The sequence below is a fragment of the Typopeltis vanoorti genome, chromosome 9 (assembly GCF_054136105.1).
Source record: "Typopeltis vanoorti isolate ZY-2024b chromosome 9, IOZ_Tvanoo_1.0, whole genome shotgun sequence".
NCBI classification, from domain to species: Eukaryota; Metazoa; Arthropoda; class Arachnida; order Uropygi; family Thelyphonidae; genus Typopeltis; species Typopeltis vanoorti.
The window spans coordinates 9,389,838-9,408,446 of NC_143557.1; the positions used below are offsets into that span (position 1 = coordinate 9,389,838).

The 18,609-nt window shown below is 35.3% G+C and overlaps 1 protein-coding gene across 3 annotated transcripts in view; it reads left to right on the forward strand.

Moving 5' to 3' along the window:
• c12.1 (spliceosome-associated protein CWC15) overlaps nucleotides 1-18,609 on the forward strand; it is a 159,219-nt gene that overhangs the window by 16,966 nt on the left and 123,644 nt on the right. For all 3 annotated transcript variants that reach the window (XM_090397924.1, XM_090397923.1, XM_090397922.1), the window contains exon 2: nucleotides 10,857-11,004. In XM_090397924.1, the coding sequence (XP_090254050.1) occupies nucleotides 10,874-11,004 (131 nt within the window). In that variant the 5' untranslated portion in view covers nucleotides 10,857-10,873. The remainder of the gene's footprint in view (nucleotides 1-10,856; nucleotides 11,005-18,609) is intronic.

Genomic DNA, 18,609 nt, shown 5'->3' on the forward strand with positions numbered 1-18,609 from the left:
TTTCATCTTTGACTGCTATTGATCTTGTTTGCCACTTCCTATTGACATTTCTTATAAGTTTGTAGACCTCTCTAGTTTTGTGTTCTCCATAGTACTGTTCAATGTCTTTGCACTGGTCCTCCAACCATTTGACTTTGTCAGATCTTGCTGCTTTCCGTACTTCATTGCATTTTTGACCGTATAACTCATCTGCTGCTTCTGAATTATCTCTTTTAAGTTTCAGTTCTCTTTTCTCTTGTACCAATTTTAGGGTTTCCTGAGTTATCCATTTCTTGTTGATCTTTTCTCTTTCAGGAATTACTTCCTCTACTGCTTTTTTTAGCACTGTAGTCAGTCGTTCTGTCCTTGTATTTATATTTTGTTTTTCACTTGGGGTCTTAAGCTTAGTTTCCAATATGTTCTGATATGCTGTTCTTAGCCTGTCTTCATTTAGTTTTGAGATGTCTCTAGCTTTTTGGAACTTTCCTTTGTACTTCTGTTTCAGCTTTAGTCTTATATTCGCAATCACTAAGCTGTGGTCCGAATCAATATCAGCTCCTTGGAATGATCTGCACTGTTGAACTGAGATTCTCCATTTCTGGTCTATTAATATCAGGTCGATCATATTCCTGTGTTTGCCATCGAAGGAGCACCACGTCCACTTATGACAATCTTTTTGTTGGAATTTGGTATTGCAAATCATCAGGATGTTATCCATGGCAAATTCCAGAAGCCACGTTCATTTCTTTCTCCATATCCAAATTTTCCCATCCTGTGTTATTTTTGCCAATCTTTGCATTCCAGTCTCCTCCAATGATGAGTATAACCTGCTTCAGCACCTCATCAATTTCTAGTTGTAGATTCCTGTAAAATCTCTCAATGTTTTCATCTGCTCTCTCTGCAGTGGGTGCATATATCTGAATGGTCGTGATATTAAATGGTTGGGTACTGAATCATGCAGCCATTATTCTTTCACTAACTGGTTTGTATCCTATCATTGCCTGATAAGCCTTGTTACTTAGCAGGAAACCTATGCCTGCTTCATGCTTACTTTCATTTCCTGACCAGAGAACTCTTCCACCATTTGATTCTCCTGATAATGTCGATCTCATTTCTGAAATACTCAATATATCACATCTGTATTTCTTCTTGAAGCAACTGCAATTTTCCAGTTGTGCAGTGTACGGACATTCCATATGCCAATTGATATTCCATCCTTTACAGGGCTGAGTTTGATTTTTTGGCTTTGTTTCCAGTAACTGATTTTTCGATCCAACCCTGATTACTCGATTGGGGATGCAGACCTTCTTTGACTGGGCGACGTCCGAGCCAGCGTGAGTCTTTTCTTTTGTTCTTTGGCATCACATTTCAAGCGTGTTTTCTTTTTTACTGTCAGCACATCGACACTTATCTGACAAACCCTTAGTCTGTTTTGAAGAGCTTAGGAGAGAATCAGAAGGAGCATATAGATTTAGGCTTAGGGCGGCCTAAGCTCGCCTTGACGCAGTACCGTCATTGGACTTCTGTGGCATTTTATAGAGTTACTGGAGTTGTCCACTAACCCACTAAGTCCTGTTAGTATTGCCGCTTCTTGTCTGGGACTGCTTATTGGCTATTCGCAGTTAGCCACCATCTCTGGTGGCCATTCCCCAATGCACAACCTGAGGACCCGTCCGGTGGCATGTAGCTTTGCCTCTGGGGTGGGGAGGGAACCCCAGACCGGATATCCACACTAAAATAAGCTTTTCCATCTCTTGAATAACATGTGATCTCCTGGAGGTCAATGTTGTCACACCTTTAGCCACATTGCTGCTTTTATTGCTTCCTTATTCTTAAGAATGCTACTTATCATTGACTTTGACATTTTGAACATCGTTGCAAGATCCATCAACTGCGTACCGCTTTCGTGTTTCATGATAATTTCTTTTTTCATCTCAATTATCGATATACTACAACTTTGCTTTTAGGTTTTGTTCTTTCTATATTCTTGGATGCCATGGGCAATAAAAAAAATACCAAAAAATATTAAAAATTCTCTACACAAATGTATCGTGCAATGACTAGGCTGTGTAAGGGACAACGCACAGCGGACTGAGACAGACACACACACTGCGCAGGCACGGAGAAGTGAGTGAGGGAAATTAGTGGGGGAGAAGCATGCCTAATGCTATATGACTATGAGTTCCTGGACTATAGTTCTAACTTCGAAATGCTGTTCGAACTGCGAATCAAATTTCTTTCATTCTGAAGCGTTTGAACTCTGGAATGTTCGACGTTAGAAGTACGAGGCAACACTGTATTTCATCCTAAGTATCTTAGGACATCGTCAGTACAGTTAATTCAAACAATACTAGGAATAACATACAGTTAGGGCGCATGATTACAATGGAATCCCAATATGCATGCAGTAGTGTGTTATAGAATTAAATTAAAATATATCTGGAGAGAAAAAAAAAACCAGATTAAAATAAAATAACATATATAAAAATTATTTTACACAATATGACAATTTCCCATACTTTAGGAATAGCAAGACGTCATTACGGTTTAGATTTGATGTTCTTCAGCACTTCAGAAAGTGCTGCAGTAGGGCTTCAGCACTTTCTTTATATAAACGTTCATGTTTATATAAAGATCTATGTAGAAGTTTGATATTTTCCCAATGGATGCTATGGTTTGGGTTTTCAACTCTTTATGTTGTGCGAGGCCAGATTTCTGTGGTTTGATGAGACGGATGTGGTCTTGATGTTCATAAATGAAATGCGTTTATGAACAGATCTACCTGTCTGTCCATAGTAAGACAATTTACAGGAGCATAGAACCTCGTACACACCAGGTAGCATCAGAGATTAGAGTCTGTAGTCATTCCGAACAAGAACTACGCCTGTTTCTAGATAAAATAAACTTTCATCATCCTCGCATCAAATTTACGCTAGAAAAGAATCTCCACAGGGTTATCTCCTTTCTGGATTTACACATCCAAAGAAAAGATGGTTCCATCTCCACTTCTGTCTATCGCAAGCCGACATTTTCAGGTCGCTAAATTCAGAATTCTTCTGCTCATTATCCATCTCAAAAATTTAGCATCATTAAATCATTAGTAACCAGAGCACACAGATTTTGCACCTCTGAAGAATCTCTAAACTAAGAATTGGAAATAATCAAAAATACAGCCATACTAAATGGATACAATCTTAAAACAACTCAAAAAATCATCAGTCACTTCCCCACACATCAACCTAGACAAGAACAAGTCCATAGGATTTCCATACCTTATGTCAAAGGCATCTCCAAACATCTTTCAAAAATTATGAAGAAATTCAAACTTGCTACTACATACAAACCAATCAACCAGATCTGTAACTTGTTACCTTCTCCTAAAGACAAACTCTCACCTCTGATGCTTACGAAGTTCCATGCACCTGTAACTTGTCGTACTATGGGCAGACAGGTAAATCTGTTAATAAATGCATTTTGTTTGTGAACATCAAGACCACATCCATCTTATCAAACCGCAGAAATCTGGCCTCGCACAACACGGAGCTGAAAACCCAAACCATAGGAACCATTGGGAAAAGACCAAACTTCTACATAGATCTTTATATAAACATGAACGTTTATATAAAGAAAGTGCTGAAGCCCTACTTCACAGACCAAATCTAAACCGTAATGACGTTCTTGCTATTCCTAAAGTTTGGGAAATTGTCATATCGTGTAAAATAAATTGTGTATATGTTACTTATTTTAATGTAATTTTTTTTTTTTTCCTCCAGATGTATTTTAATTTAATTCTATAACATGCTACTGCACTCATATTGGGATTCTATTGTAATCATGTGCCCTAACTGTATGTTATTCCTAGTATTGTTTGAATTAACTGTACTGACTATGTCCTAAGATACTTAGAATGAAATATTTACTTATTAAAACTTATTACTGTGGTTATTACATGTGTTTGTTTAGTCATGAATTCTCCACAGGTTTTTTCATTGTACAATAAAGTCTTATTCTTGGGTCAAGACTCCACAATCAACTTGAGTATGTACTGCCAAACCGTTAAGCAACTGCATCGTGCGATCCAGAATAAATGACATGGCATGCTTACCATGGGCGTTGTTTTGATTCATGATAATGCTCGCCCACACACGGCTGGTGTAACACAATAACTCGCCACCTTTAGCTCGGAACATTCCCCATATAGTCCTTATCTCACGCCAAGCAACTTTCACCTGTTCAAACATCGGAAATCTTTCCTTGGTAGCTGGCGGTTTCAAGACAATGACAAGGTCAAAGAAGCAGTCAATACGTGGTTTGACACAAGCAGCAACCTTCTATGATGAAGGTATGCAACTCTTGGTGTCCCGTTATAAGTGCCTGAACAATGGCAGAAATTATGTAGAAAAGTAGTGAAAGATATCTACTTTAATTTCCAATAATTTTTTTTGTAAGTATATTTTTGTTTCTCTGACAGCCCATTGGAACTTACTTTCTGTACTTCCCTAATATTTTGCTCCCTTTCCATTCCCTTAGAACTCTATCAGAGCTGAGACTTAAGAGCAGTGTAAGGCAGTTTCCTTTCACATTCTCGCAAAACCCTAGCTGATTTCCCATCTAATCCCACAGATGTATTTATATTGAGATTCTGCATTATCCTAAGAACCTCCAATTCATCCACCTCTTTTCCCACATTAGTGTCTGTCACCTAGATTAAAGCAGTAACCACACTAGGATAATATACCATTGCAAATTCTCTTCATGACCATCATCGCTCACTCATTAAGGTTAATCTTCTATAGTGATTCTTCCTCTTGCTTGCTACATAATGAAAGAACTCTTTGGAATCTCCTTAGGTCGGCTCAGCTAGATTTTTCTTATAATCTGATTTTGCCAGGCTGGTCACCTTTCTTGCCTGAGCCTTGTGCTGTTCATGAGTTGGGTCACATTTCTCTTTATATATATACCCTCCACAGCATTTTCATCTTCTGCATCTCATGCTTAATGATATTACTAATCCATTCTAACTCCTTACCCTAGGTATACAATTTAATACTGCTTCCTCTAAATCAGCGCTTCCCAACTGTGGGCCACCTCCCCCTTGGGGGCCCGTGAAATAATGAAAACAAATTTGAAATATTTTATGACTAAGTGTGCATGTCAAATGTGTATGTATGATGCTAAAAATGTAATATTTGCTGTGTATGTTTTGTAATGAATATAAATGATAGATATTATAATAATATATGTCTGTATTACGATTTTTTTCTTTTTCAATGGGGGCCGTGAAAGATTTAAATTTCTCCAAGGGGACCTTTACATGCATAAGTTTGGGAAGCACTGCTCTAGATGACCCTTAACAAAATTCCATGCACTATTCATATCCTTACCATTCAGAGTTTCATGCCATGGTACAGATTTAAGCTTTTTCCTGAGCATTTCATAATCACCTGCCTGTAGTCCCACAAATACGCTTCTTGATGGAATGTGCCTCATGTTTTACAATCTCCCAAGTCAAGACTGCATAATGACTTTCACAAATTAGAGACAATTTTATCACCATAGTTATGGATACAAGGGTTGTTTGAAAAGTTTGGTAAAAAAATAAGTTAAACACATTTTTTTTGGAAAAAATCACCTTTATTTCTCAACATAGTCTCCATCGAGGTCTACACATTTGATCCAGCAAGTTTCCAATTTTTTCATCTCATCTAAAAAGTAAGATTTGTCAAATTGTGCAAAATAGTCATTGACAGCCTTGATGACATTCTTGTTCGAAGAAAATTTTTTCCCACTGAGCCAAATTTTTAAGTTTTGGAACAACAAGAAGTCACTCGGGGCCAAGTCTGGTGAATATGGAACCAATTTGAACCTCAATTAATCCTCGATTAAGTTTGCCATTGCGACGGCCGATGTGTGGGATGGTGCATTGTCTTGATGAAAGAGCACTTTTTTGTGTGCTAATCTTGGCCGTTTTTTCTTCAGTTCTTTTAAACATACCAACAATGATGCATAATAGACTCCTGTTATTGTCTTACCCTTTTCCAAATAGTCTATCATGAAAATTCCTTGGGAATCCCAAAAAAACAGTGGTCATCACCTTCCCAGCTGACAAAAATGGTCTTTGCTTTTTTTCAGTGCTCTTTCAGCGGGCATTGTCCACTGTTTTAACTGCTGCTTGGACTTAGTGTGTAGTGGTGGTGGATCCAAGTTTCATCTACAGTCATTAATCAACACAAAAAACCTGCGAATTGTGATTAAACGTTGCCAAAACACTGCATTGAAATGTCTTTTCACATGCATTTTTGATTGACAGTCAACAATCATGGCAGCCATCGTTCACACAGCTTTTTCATGTGCAATTTTTCTTGCAGGATATTATACACCCATTCAGTTGAGATGCCTACAATCTCAGCAATCTCGTGCACTTTCACTCGATGGTCTTCCATAATGATATGGAATTTTTCAATCTTTCTTTTGTACTGATCCCAGTCAGGCATTTGGAGAGCGCTTCATCTTCGATGGACTTACGACGACATTTAAACTCATTTATCCCAAAATAAATAGTTTTTAATGTTGGTGCAGAGCCACCATGAACTGCATCTAACTTGGCTTTGATCTGCATGGCAGTCAGCTTCTTCAAATAAAAGTGTTTTATGACTGCACAAAACTCGTTTTTCTCAATTTTTATGAAAAATGTAAACACGGTCATTTTAGATGTTTACCAAACGAGAACTACATGCCGCACGTGACTAAAATTTTGTCAGGGTTCATGAGAAAGATGATGCATGCCGACACTGGTATGAATGAATGAATTATGTCGCCATCTATTGGAAATTTACGAAACTTTTCAAACAACCCTCATATCTCTTTTGATCCTATGACCAACCAGGTCCAATACTCTCCCACCCCTAGTCCCCTTCATCACATGCTACCTTAAGTAATTATCTCTTAGCAGGTGTATAAATTCTATTTCCTTCCTTATATGTGATCTTTCTTCTTTCTAGTCTATATCTTCCTAGTTGAATTCCCCCATAATAATCACTGGACCTGTACTCATTTCACTAATTTGGCGATGCATGTCTTCCAGATCATCTGTGGAACTCCTTGAAAGTGTTGGGGACAGAGGACATCCCTGTCTTACTCCTTGGTTTATAGATTGTTTTTCATACACCTTTTCATTTATTTTTATTTCATTATCTTTATATATATTCAATATTGCATGTAGTAAAATATTAGATATATTTACTCCTTGTAATATATCAAACAGTATATATCTTTTTACTTTGTCAAATGCTTTTTCGTAATCTATGAACAAAAGATGAATTTCTAAATTAAACTCTCTTCTTTTTTCTATAAGTGATTTTCAACAGAAAGCTGCATCCATTGTAGAGCGTCCTTTTCTAAATCCATTTTGACATTCTAATAATATTTTTTCACTAAATTTTTAGTTTTTCATTTAATATTCTACTATATATTTTGTAGCATGTATTCAATAAACTAATACCTCTGTAGTTAGCAGGTTTTGTTTTTATCCCCTTTTTTAAATCTAGGTATTACTATACTTGTATTCCATTCTATTGGTATTTGTATATATTTTATTTAAAAAATTTAATAATCTTTGAAAAATTTTTGAAATTTTGCAAATTTATACAGTTCGGAGTTTATCCCATCTTCTTCTGCTGATTTGCCATTTTTTATTTTATTTAGGTTTTCCTTTAATTCTTTCATTGTTATCATATCATTTAAAGTATTTTGTAAGTTTCTAGTATAATTATTTTTGATGCCAGTATTATTCGTTCATAGATGTGTAAAGTAATCCAAGAATTCTTTTACATCTATTTCACAATTTATATTTGCAATTTCTTTTTTATCTGCATTCATGTGTTTTAGTATTTTGTACGCATTGGGTCTTAATTTGTATATGTCATTTTCTAGATATATTAAAGAACTTTTTCCTAGCTTTCTCTGCGTCTCTTTCTGTTTTCTCTTTTTTTATATTCACTTTCATATCTTCTTGTTTTTTGCTACTTAAGCATCTTTTAAAAGCCAGCTTTTTATTTTCAATTATTGTTTTATTGCATTGTCCCATATATGTAATTTTTTATTTTTATGATATTTTTTCTCATAGAAAGGCTTATACGTTGGTTATACATAATTATTAATTGACTTAAGGAATTCACAGTGTGCAATAAAATAAAAATTAAATTACACTTTAATATATATTTCCAGTATTTTGGCAACGTCATGTTGCAATTTTCAAAAGAACTTACAATAAAGACATGCACGCAGGCACTACATACAGTAAATGAGGACAAAGCAGGAAGCTACCGTTTCTATCAAAAGCCCTGATGGTGCTCCCTGAAGGGAGCACCATCAGGATTTCCAGCTTTTGCAGTATGATATGTATGATATTTTTTTCAAAATTTCCAGTTTTTGCAGTATGATATTTTTTTCAAAATTTCCAGTTTTTGCAGTATGATATGTATATTTTTTTCAAAATTTCCAGCTTTTGCAGTATGATATATATGATATTTTTTGTGTGTTCCTAGACTTTCATAAGCTGCTGATGCAATAATTTCTTTTATATTATTCCATTCTTTCTCAATGTCTTCATTTTCTTGTATTTTCTAAGTAGTTATTAATCCTCTGTTGGTATAAATTTCTTATACTTGAATCATTTAGTAGTTTTACTTTGTAATTAGATTTTGTTTCTGTAGTTTGTTTATTTTTTGTAGCCAGTTTGGTTTTCTATTATTGATTTTTGTCCTCTTGCACACCATGTATATTTATGTATATTTTTATGTTTGTGAAATGTATTCATTATTTTTAATTATATATTGTAATCAATGAATCGTTTTCCATTTTTGTTTACTGTTGGTTCTCCAAATTTTTGTATATTATTGCTAATGTTTTTCATTCCTATTCTGGCATTAAGATCTCCGGCTATAATTATATGGTCTGTTTTTATTTAATTTTTCATATATTCCTTGTAATTCTTTGTAAAAGTAATAATTTTCTTCTTTTCCTTCTTCAGGGACACTCCAACAACTGTTAAATTTTTCTTTATTTAGTTTTAATCGCACTTCTAATATTCTTTCATTCCAGTATATATAATTATAATGAGTTATTTTTGCCTTAATTGATTTATGGATCCAAATCATTACACCAGCTTTTGCAGGTATTTGTTTGTCCACTCCACTCAGGACCTGCTAGTAGCATGTGCGAAGTGTGCAATATACACAAGCGCTGCAGAAGAAAAGGCACCTAAAAGATGTCAAAAAATATGGGAGTTTAAACGAACAACGAATGGTACAGAATGGTACATATAATTATGAATGTACGTTGTCTTCCATTCGGGCTCCTTCAGATCTTCCCGGAAACGAACAAATAAATTCTGAAATTGTATCCTGGACCCGATTATATCACTGTAATTTTTGATTAAAATTTACAAAAAATACCTAAAATAGTTCTTCTTTATTTTTTGATGTATCATAAATTAACTTATGATTAATTGTTGAGTTTTGTGTAAAAAAAATTTGTATAAACAGGACTAATCCATAGGTAACATTATACTGTAAAGCGGTTTTCATTTGATTTTCATTTCCTGTTCGTTTTATTCACACTTTATTCAAAAAAAACTTTTTTGGAAAGGTGCCGAACATTAATCGCACACACAAGAAAAAGACTAGGTGCCGGCTCTGACTCCACTATATATGATATTGTAATTAGCTGGTTTTTTTTTTTTTTTTTTGTTCCTTTAAATTTCATTTTTTGTTTCTGCAAGAAGTGCAATTTCTATATTTTTGTCATTTAAAATTTTATCTAATTCTTCTTCTTTATGTGCTATGCTTCTAATGTTCCATTTAACATATTTCATCACATTTTTCTTTTTCCAAAGTTTCTTAACCTTTTTCAGTTTGCGATCGTTTCCCATGTTTTTTGTCTGGTTTGGATTCGTTGAGACTTGAAAGTAACGTGTTTCCTTATGTCAAGTGACTAGCATAATGATAGGTATCCTAGTGGTGGGGCTGCCACCTTAAGACAACTAGGCTTGCCTTTTTTTTTTTTTTTTAGTAGATAGTGGAAACTATAGTTTGAGAGGAAAGAAGAGTCATCCCTTCACCCTCGAATTGCTCTAATATCACTGGGGAGAAGGAGTAAAAAATAAGTGAGAGTAGAGGAAAAAAGAGTAGAAGACCAGTCTCCAGATATGATATACCAAGTGTATATTGTATGAAGTAAGATCAGGTCTAGCTCGGGTATCTAGGGTTTGCCATGCCCATACTCACTAATGTGAGCCCCTGAGAGATGTCTTTAGGTAATAGATAATATCATTGTCTGTTGAAACTACCTCTCTACTTATTAAATATCTTTACTCACTTGAAAAAGTTGTATGTTTGGTCTCTAGGTTTATAATCTGATATGGTGGGATTAACATTTAAAGAAGAAAAAAAAAGTGATTGGTGGTCATTCAAACTATGCTAAATGCCAGTAATAGCTCACCTTCAGCAGGTTTTTCCATTCTCACTTGTTTTTAATTATAATATGATATTCTTTTACAAACCATTTAAATCAATGAAATAACAAATGTTAAATATGTTTGTATGATTACTTTGTTTAATAACTGGAAATCAAACACTAGTGGTCATAATTGTAACAAGTTGATGGTCGGAACTAAGCCCCTGTTGTAATGAAAGGCTGGCTGATAGGAGGTTGATGTTAATGTTAGTTGTAGGTAATGCGAAAAAACAAAAAGTATGCTTTATTTATTTTTTGACCTGACAAATTATTTGTAGAATAAGTTTCACCAATCCTGAGAACTAAATGTTTCGTAATTTTTTAAAATATTTACATCTTTTTTTTTACTTTTTTGTCACTAGGAAAATAAGAAATAAATATGACTACTGCAGCACGCCCTACCTTTGAACCAGCCCGAGGTGGTGGTGGAAGAGGGGAAAAAGATTTAAGTGCATTATCAAAGCAGTATTCCAGTAGAGACCTTCCAAGTCACACCAAACTTAAGTACAGGTAAGATAATAAATGCAGTTCGAAAGGAACATTGTTTTTAATGATGGTCCTAGACATGAAAAGTTAATGAATTTTTAGATAATCAAAGAAACTGTTAGCATTATAATTAATTATAGATGTAATTTCACTATTAGCATTATATTACAAAAATTAAGTAGATATTAAATCCAGCATTAATAAACTTAACACACATAAAACCAACAGTTATAACTTTAATGAAAAAGTACAAATTACTTAAATATAAAGAGCCAACAGGCTTCATTTTGGCGATATAAACATTAATTAAATTAAGGGGATATTAGATCCCACATCGTTTTAAAACCGAATAAGAAACTCAAAGATTGGAATGAGAGAGTTTCATGCCAAATATAGTATAAAAAACTATAAAAGTATCGGCGAATACTAGCGTGAGCTAAATGCAAGTAGTCCTAGAACGTAGTACAAACACGAGCAACTCGTTGCAAAGGTGGGGAAAGTTCTGATCTCTAATCTTGGTATTTTCCATAATGTAAAAACACATTTCCTAGGAAATGTATGCTGTTATTACATTATGGTGGGAAGTCACTACCCAGACCGGTTTCAGCCTTTATTGAGGCTTCACCAGTGAGTAGCTAGACCAATTAATACCAAAGGGTATAGCGAAAAGAACTTATATACTCTGCTATACGAGTTGTCCAAAAGGTGCACCCATTAAGTTACTTAAATATAAAGAGCCAACAGGCTTCATTTCGGCAATATTCGGTTTCATGCCGAATATAGTATTCTCACGGTAGTATTCGCCGATACTTTTATAGTTTTTTATACTATATTCGGTTTTAAAACGATTTGGGATCTAATATCCCCTTAATTTAATTAATGTTTATATCGCCAAAATGAAGCCTGTTGGCTCATTATATTTAAGTAACTTAATGAGTGCACCTTTTGGACAACTTGTATAGCAGAGTATGTAAGTTCTTTTCGCTATACCCATTGGTATTAATTGGTCTAGCTACTCACTGATGAAGCCTCAATAAAGGCTGAAACCGGTCTGGGTAGTGACCTCCCACCATAATGTAATAACAGCATACATTTCCTAGGAAATGTGATTTTACATTATGGAAAATACCAAGATTAGTGATCAGAACTTTCCCCACCTTTGCAATGAGTTGCCCGTGTTTTGTACTATGTTCTAGGACTACTTAAATTTAGCTCACGGTAGTATTCGCCGATACTTTTATAATTTTTTATACTATATTTGGCATGAAACTCTCTGATTCCAATCTTCGAGTTTCTTATTTGGTTTTAAAAGGATGTGGGATCTAATATCCTCTTAATTTAATTAAAGGTACAAATATTTCGTACTGAAAGTAACAGTACATCATCAAGGAATGGAATACAAAGTACAGAACAGTTGGTGGATTTCCAATGAAAATTGTTGCTGCATGCCGGAAAATTAATATTAATAAATTATTATTAAATAATTCTTAAAAACTATTTCATTGATGGTTGCATAAGGTAAGAATCTCCCAAACTTTTGGCAAGAGAGACAGTCATTTTGATTCAAATTCGGCTGATGTAAAAAAGGCTTCGCAACTTTCTTTGAAAAGCCGTTTGTATTTAAACTTGCATCTGTGGAGAAGACAAGCTTTATCCCATTGGATATTATGTTTAGTGTCGATGACTATGTTGTGCTAGACCAGACTTATGAGGTTTCATGTATTTGATATAATACTGATGTTCCTTCATTCTTTTTTTTCCACAGAACGGCCTATTTGTCCAAAGTATGATAAATTACATTCACACGGTATCTGTTAAACACCAGCTAATGAAAGAGGTGCCAATTTGTCTTTTGTAGATGGCAACGAGTGAGAAATTTTGTTGATAGGAAAATATGTGGGAATAAGATGATACTTCTTCAAAATTCTGCCAAAAGTTTCTGAGATGCCTGAAATATAAGGGATTGGAACTCTGCAGTCTGTTGAAGAATCCTGAGGTGTTGGAACATAGGAGTCAATTATCTGTTGGATTCGATTAGGGTTATAACCATTAGATTCTGTTAACTTTTTTATAGTGAAAAGTTCTTATTGTAAGCTTAAGGGGAAGAAGCACACCTTATGTGCTCTATTAATTAAAGATTTGATAACACCAATTTTTTGAGAGGTGTGATGAGCAGACTTTTGATGATTGTATCTGCAGTAAAGGTAGGTTTTTGATAGACACTTGTTGACAAAATACCAGAGAATGTCCAAGAATGGTAGACTACCAGCCTTTACTTTATCCATGGTGAATTGAATGCGTGGGTGAAGGCTATTTATCTGTTGTAGGAATGTGGTAAGTTCCTCTTCAGCATGTGGCTAAATAGCAAGGACATCATCGACATTACCAAACCAAAGAGAGGGTTGGCGATGAATGGATGAGAACAAAGTGTCTTCCACATGTTTCAAAAAATAGTTTGCCAAAGGTGGAGACAGAGGGCTACCTATGGCAGTACCTTCAACTTGTTTGTAGATCTTATTTTTCCAGCTGAAATATCCTGAATGTATAACAAATTTAAAAATCTTTGCAATATCTGGAGGGTAATCATCATATAGTAAGTTGATAGTGTCAGCTAATGGAATATTGGTAAAAAGGGAAACAATATCAAAACTGACTAACAAGTCAGACTTTTTGATTTGAACATTACTGGATATTGTTCTTCAAGTGTCTAAACAATCTTTAGCCTGTTCCTATGAAAAACATCCCTTCAAACTTATGCAAAAATATGAATCGTTATACCGTAAGCAAAAAATTACCTCTGACAGCACCCCTACGAATAAATGGATTGTTAATATTTCTGGACGCCCTTTATCTGATGCTGAAACAAGTGCATTACCTAAAGGCCTTGATTTTGCTGTAGTACCTAAACATATCCCTTATCTTGATTATTTGCATAACATCGAACGTAATCTGTCAGGACTTTCTAGCGAAGATGCTAATAAACTATGATTTGAAATTGCTGCCTCTCTTTTTGAAAGCAAATTACCGCCATGTAATTTATTGAGTGCTGAAATCCATGCCCTAACTTCATTAAGAAAAAATAGTGAAATATTTATTTCAAAAGCTGATAAAGGAAAAGCTGTAGTTGTCATGGATAAGGCTGACTATGAGAGTAAAGTAACCTGCCTTTTACATGATACCTCCATCTATCAAGAAATCAATTATAATTCTACAAATTAAACAACTAAATTAGTTGCTTGATGAAGTTATCAGTTGGGATCAAAACACCGTGGATAAACTGCACACTCATTTTGGAAGAACTCCTCGTTTATATGGCCTCCCAGAAATCTATAAAGAAGGTTATCCAGTAAGACACATCGTGAATTGTATTGACTCTCCCACATAGCGAATTGCTAAATTTTTGTCACATTCATTAACTGCCCTTACTGGACATTTTAGATCATTCATCAAAAATTCTACACATTTTCTTGAACAAATCAAGGATGTTCAAATCAAAGAGTGGCTTGTTAGTCAGATTGATATTGTTTCCCTTTTTACCAATATTCCATTAGCTGACACTATCAACTTACTATATGATGATTACCCTCCAGATATTGCAAAGATTTTTAAATTTGTTATACATTCAGGATATTTCAGCTGGAAAAATAAGATCTACAAACAAGTTGAAGGTACTGCCATAGGTAGCCCTCTGTCTCCACCTTTGGCAAACTATTTTTTGAAACATGTGGAAGACACTTTGTTCTCATCCATTCATCGCTAACCCTCTCTTTGGTTTGGTAATGTCGATGATGTCCTTGCTATTTGGCCACATGCTGAAGAGGAACTTACCACATTCCTACAACAGATAAATAGCCTTCACCCACGCATTCAATTCACCATGGATAAAGTAAAGGCTGGTAGTCTACCATTCTTGGACATTCTCTGGTATTTTGTCAACAAGTGTCTATCAAAAACCTACCTTTACTGCAGATACATTCATCAAAAGTCTGCTCATCACACCTCTCAAAAAATCAGTGTTATCAAATCTTTAATTAATAGAGCACATAAGGTGTGCGTCTTCCCCTTAAGCTTACAACAAGAACTTTTCACTATAAAAAAGTTAACAGAATCTAATGGTTACAACCTTAATCGAATCCAACAGATAATTGACTCCTATGTTCCAACACCCCAGGATTCTTCAACAGACCGCAGAGTTCCAATCCCTTATATTTCATGCATCTCAGAAACTTTTGGAAGAATTTTGAAAAAGTATCATCTTATTCCCACATATTTTCCTATTTCATTGCCATCTACAAAAGACAAATTGGCACCTCTTTCATTAGCCTGTGTTTACCAGATACTGTGTGAATGTAATTTATCATACTTTGGACAAACACGTTCTGTGGAAAAAAGAATGAAGGAACATCAGTATTATATTGAATACATGAAACCTCATAAGTCTGGTCTAGTATAACATAGCCATTGACACTAAACATAATATCCAGTGGGATAAAGCTTGTCTTCTCCACAGATGCAAGTTTAAATATGAATGCCTTTTCGAAGAAAGTTCCCAAGCCTTTTTACATCGGCTGAATTTGAATCAAAATGACTGTCTCTCTCTCCCAAAAGTTTGGGAGATTCTTATCTTATGCAACGATCAAGGAAATAGTTTTTAAGAATTATTTATTAATATTAATTTTCTGGCACACAGCAACAATTTTCATTGGTAATCCACCGACTGTTCTGTACCTTGTATTCCATTCCTTTAACTGTTTGTTCTACACTGATGATGTACTGTTATACCCATTTCGAAATATTTGGACCTTTTAATTCATTAAAGTTATTACTGTTGGTTTTATACGTGTTAAGTTATTAATTCTAATTATGCCACAGGTACCTCTAAAGATTAAATCCAGCATTATTTCATAGCCGAATACAGAAACTATAACACTTTCGTGTGGAATTTGACCAGAGAGCTTATGAGAATACACTCACCAGTTTGTTGTTTATTTTTTAACGGTATATATTAGAACACAGAAAAATAAGTAAATAATTAATTTATTAACTTATTGCTGATATTTCGCTGGTGTTATAACCAGCATCTTCAGAGCACAAAAACACAGTTTGTCACAATACATGACACTATAACAACATGGTGTAATCAACGGACTAGTTACACAAAATTGTAGCAGCAACACAAAGACTAGGGTCCTGATTTTGGCGACCTCTATCTGGAAAAAAAAAAAAAAAAAAATGCAGCTATCACATAAGACTGGAGTCCTAAACAGAGAAAAAAACCAGTACTAGTTTTTTCTTAAGATGACTGTCTCCCAGATTTTAGGCAAATTTATACAGCCATATTTGTTGAGATTTGGAGTGTGTTTTAGGGCTTCTGTTGCCTCTAAGAACAATCTCTCTGACTTGTAAACTTCTGTGCAGTACTTTTGTGTTCTTCCAGTTGATGCTGTGTGCAGTGGTATCCAGAATATGGTCTGCTAGGCCCGACTTGCCATAGTGATAATGCCAGATGTATCTTTTGTGTTCGTTGATGCGGATGTTCACAGTTCTTCCTATTTGACCGTAGTAGGCTTGATTACATGAGCAGGGTACTTCGTAGACTACTGGATGTGATAAAGGGGGGAATGCTGTCCTTGGGTGAGCATATAAGGGTTGCTAATTTGCTCCATGGTCTGAATGTGGTGCGTAGTTCATGTTTATTAAGAATTCTTGAAATCTTTTCGGATGTGCCTTTAATGTATGGGATGGTGACTCTTTTGTTGTAGTTCTCTGTGGTGGATAGTGGGAGGGATTTCTTAGGAGCGTTTAGTATTTTGTTTATCTTATGAGTGTTATAGCCATTGGCCAAGAAGGTGTGGCATAAGTGAGCCAGTTCAGCAGCAAGAGTATTATCATTAGAACAGATTGCTCTTGCTCTGTGGATTAGTGTTTTTAAAATGCCATATTGTTGAGAAGGGTGATGGTGTGATTGTTTGTGTAAATATGTTCCTGTATGTGTGGGTTTTCTAAAAACTGAAAATGATAAGGAACCATCTGGAAGACGTGTGATAAGTGTATCCAGGAAGGGCAGACAGTTATTAGCTTCCAGTTCCATTGTAAAGTTGATTTTTGGATGTTGGCTATTTAAATGCGCTAAGAATGTTTTCAATGTTTCTTGGCCATGTGGCCAAATAGCAAGCACATCGTCAACATAGCATAGCCAAAGTGTTGGTTTGAGAGTGGCTGTATTGATTGCTAGTTTTTCCAGGTGTTCTATGTAAAAGTTGGCTGGGGGGAGGAAGGGGGGGGGGAGCCCATGGCTGTCCCATCTTTTTGTTTGTATATTTTCCCTTTCCATGTGAAATACCCTGCATGTATTGTGAATTTAAATAGTTCAAATATATCAGGGGAGAAGTGTGACTTCAGTAGATTGAGGGTTTCTATTAGTGGTTCATTTGTGAATAGTGAGGTGATATCAAAGCTTACCATTACAGCTGAGCTTTTTAGGGTATGGTGTGGTAAGATGCTTTTTAGGTGGGCTAAATTTTTGACAAAGGAGGGAGAATTGTTTGTGAGGGTGGCTAGTAGCTTAGCTAAATGTCTAGTCAGTTTGTATGTGGGACTATTTATACTGTCCTCCACAATTGGGCATAAGGGTGTTCCTTGTTTGTGAATTTTTGGTGCTCCATAAATCCTAGGTGTTTTAAAATGGAAGGGCTTGAGTTTGTTTACTGTGTCTTTGGGCCAGGAAGTGACTTTTTTCAATAATTTACGTGCCTTATTCTTTTGTGTGTTGGTAGGATTGCGATCTATAATTTTGTATGTTGACTGATCTTGTAACAGTGTGTGCATTTTGTTTTCATATTCTGTTGTGTCCATTACCACGGTTGCATTCCCTTTGTCTGCTTTTGTTATGATAATCTGGCTATTATTTTGTAGCTCTTTTACAGCAATGATTTCCTTATGCGGGATATTATTTTTGGGAGGCTTAGACTTGATTAGGATGTTGGCCATATCTAAAAGTATGTTGTTGGCTATTGTTGGAGGCAGGTAGTATATTACCCGTTCGATGGACGCCATTATTTCGGCTTTTGGAACTTGTTTGGGAGTCACGGCAAAATTGTGCCCTCGACTTAAAGCACTAGTGACTTCTTTGCTTAAGGTGAGCGAAGATAAATTCACGACGACGAGGTCTTGTTGTAATTGCGGTCGTTGTATAGTGCTGTGTTGTTGTTGGAGATTTTCAAACTTATTTTGGTGTCGGTTTTTGACTATGTTGAATTCTTTTTTTTAGCCGTCGTGTCGGTGATGTTATCTAGGATCTCCCATAGTTCCGTATTCAGAATATTATATAGTGATTCACGTAGTGCGTTGATGGTTGAATTTGATTTTGCTAATTCCAGACGAGTGGCGTTGACCTGTTCACATAATAGCGCTACACTCGCTCATTTATAAATGCGTTGGCTTTAGCCGAGTGGAACTTGTTTTTGATTTTAACGCAGTTCGATATTAAGTTGGTGTCTCGGCACCTCTTTAAGAAGTCTAACCTGTTCAGTTGCCGTGCCAATTTTAACTTCCACTTACCATATTGTCGTGTCTTGTGTACGATATCGTCTCCGTGAAGAATCCTTAAACGTGTGGATAGACTTATGT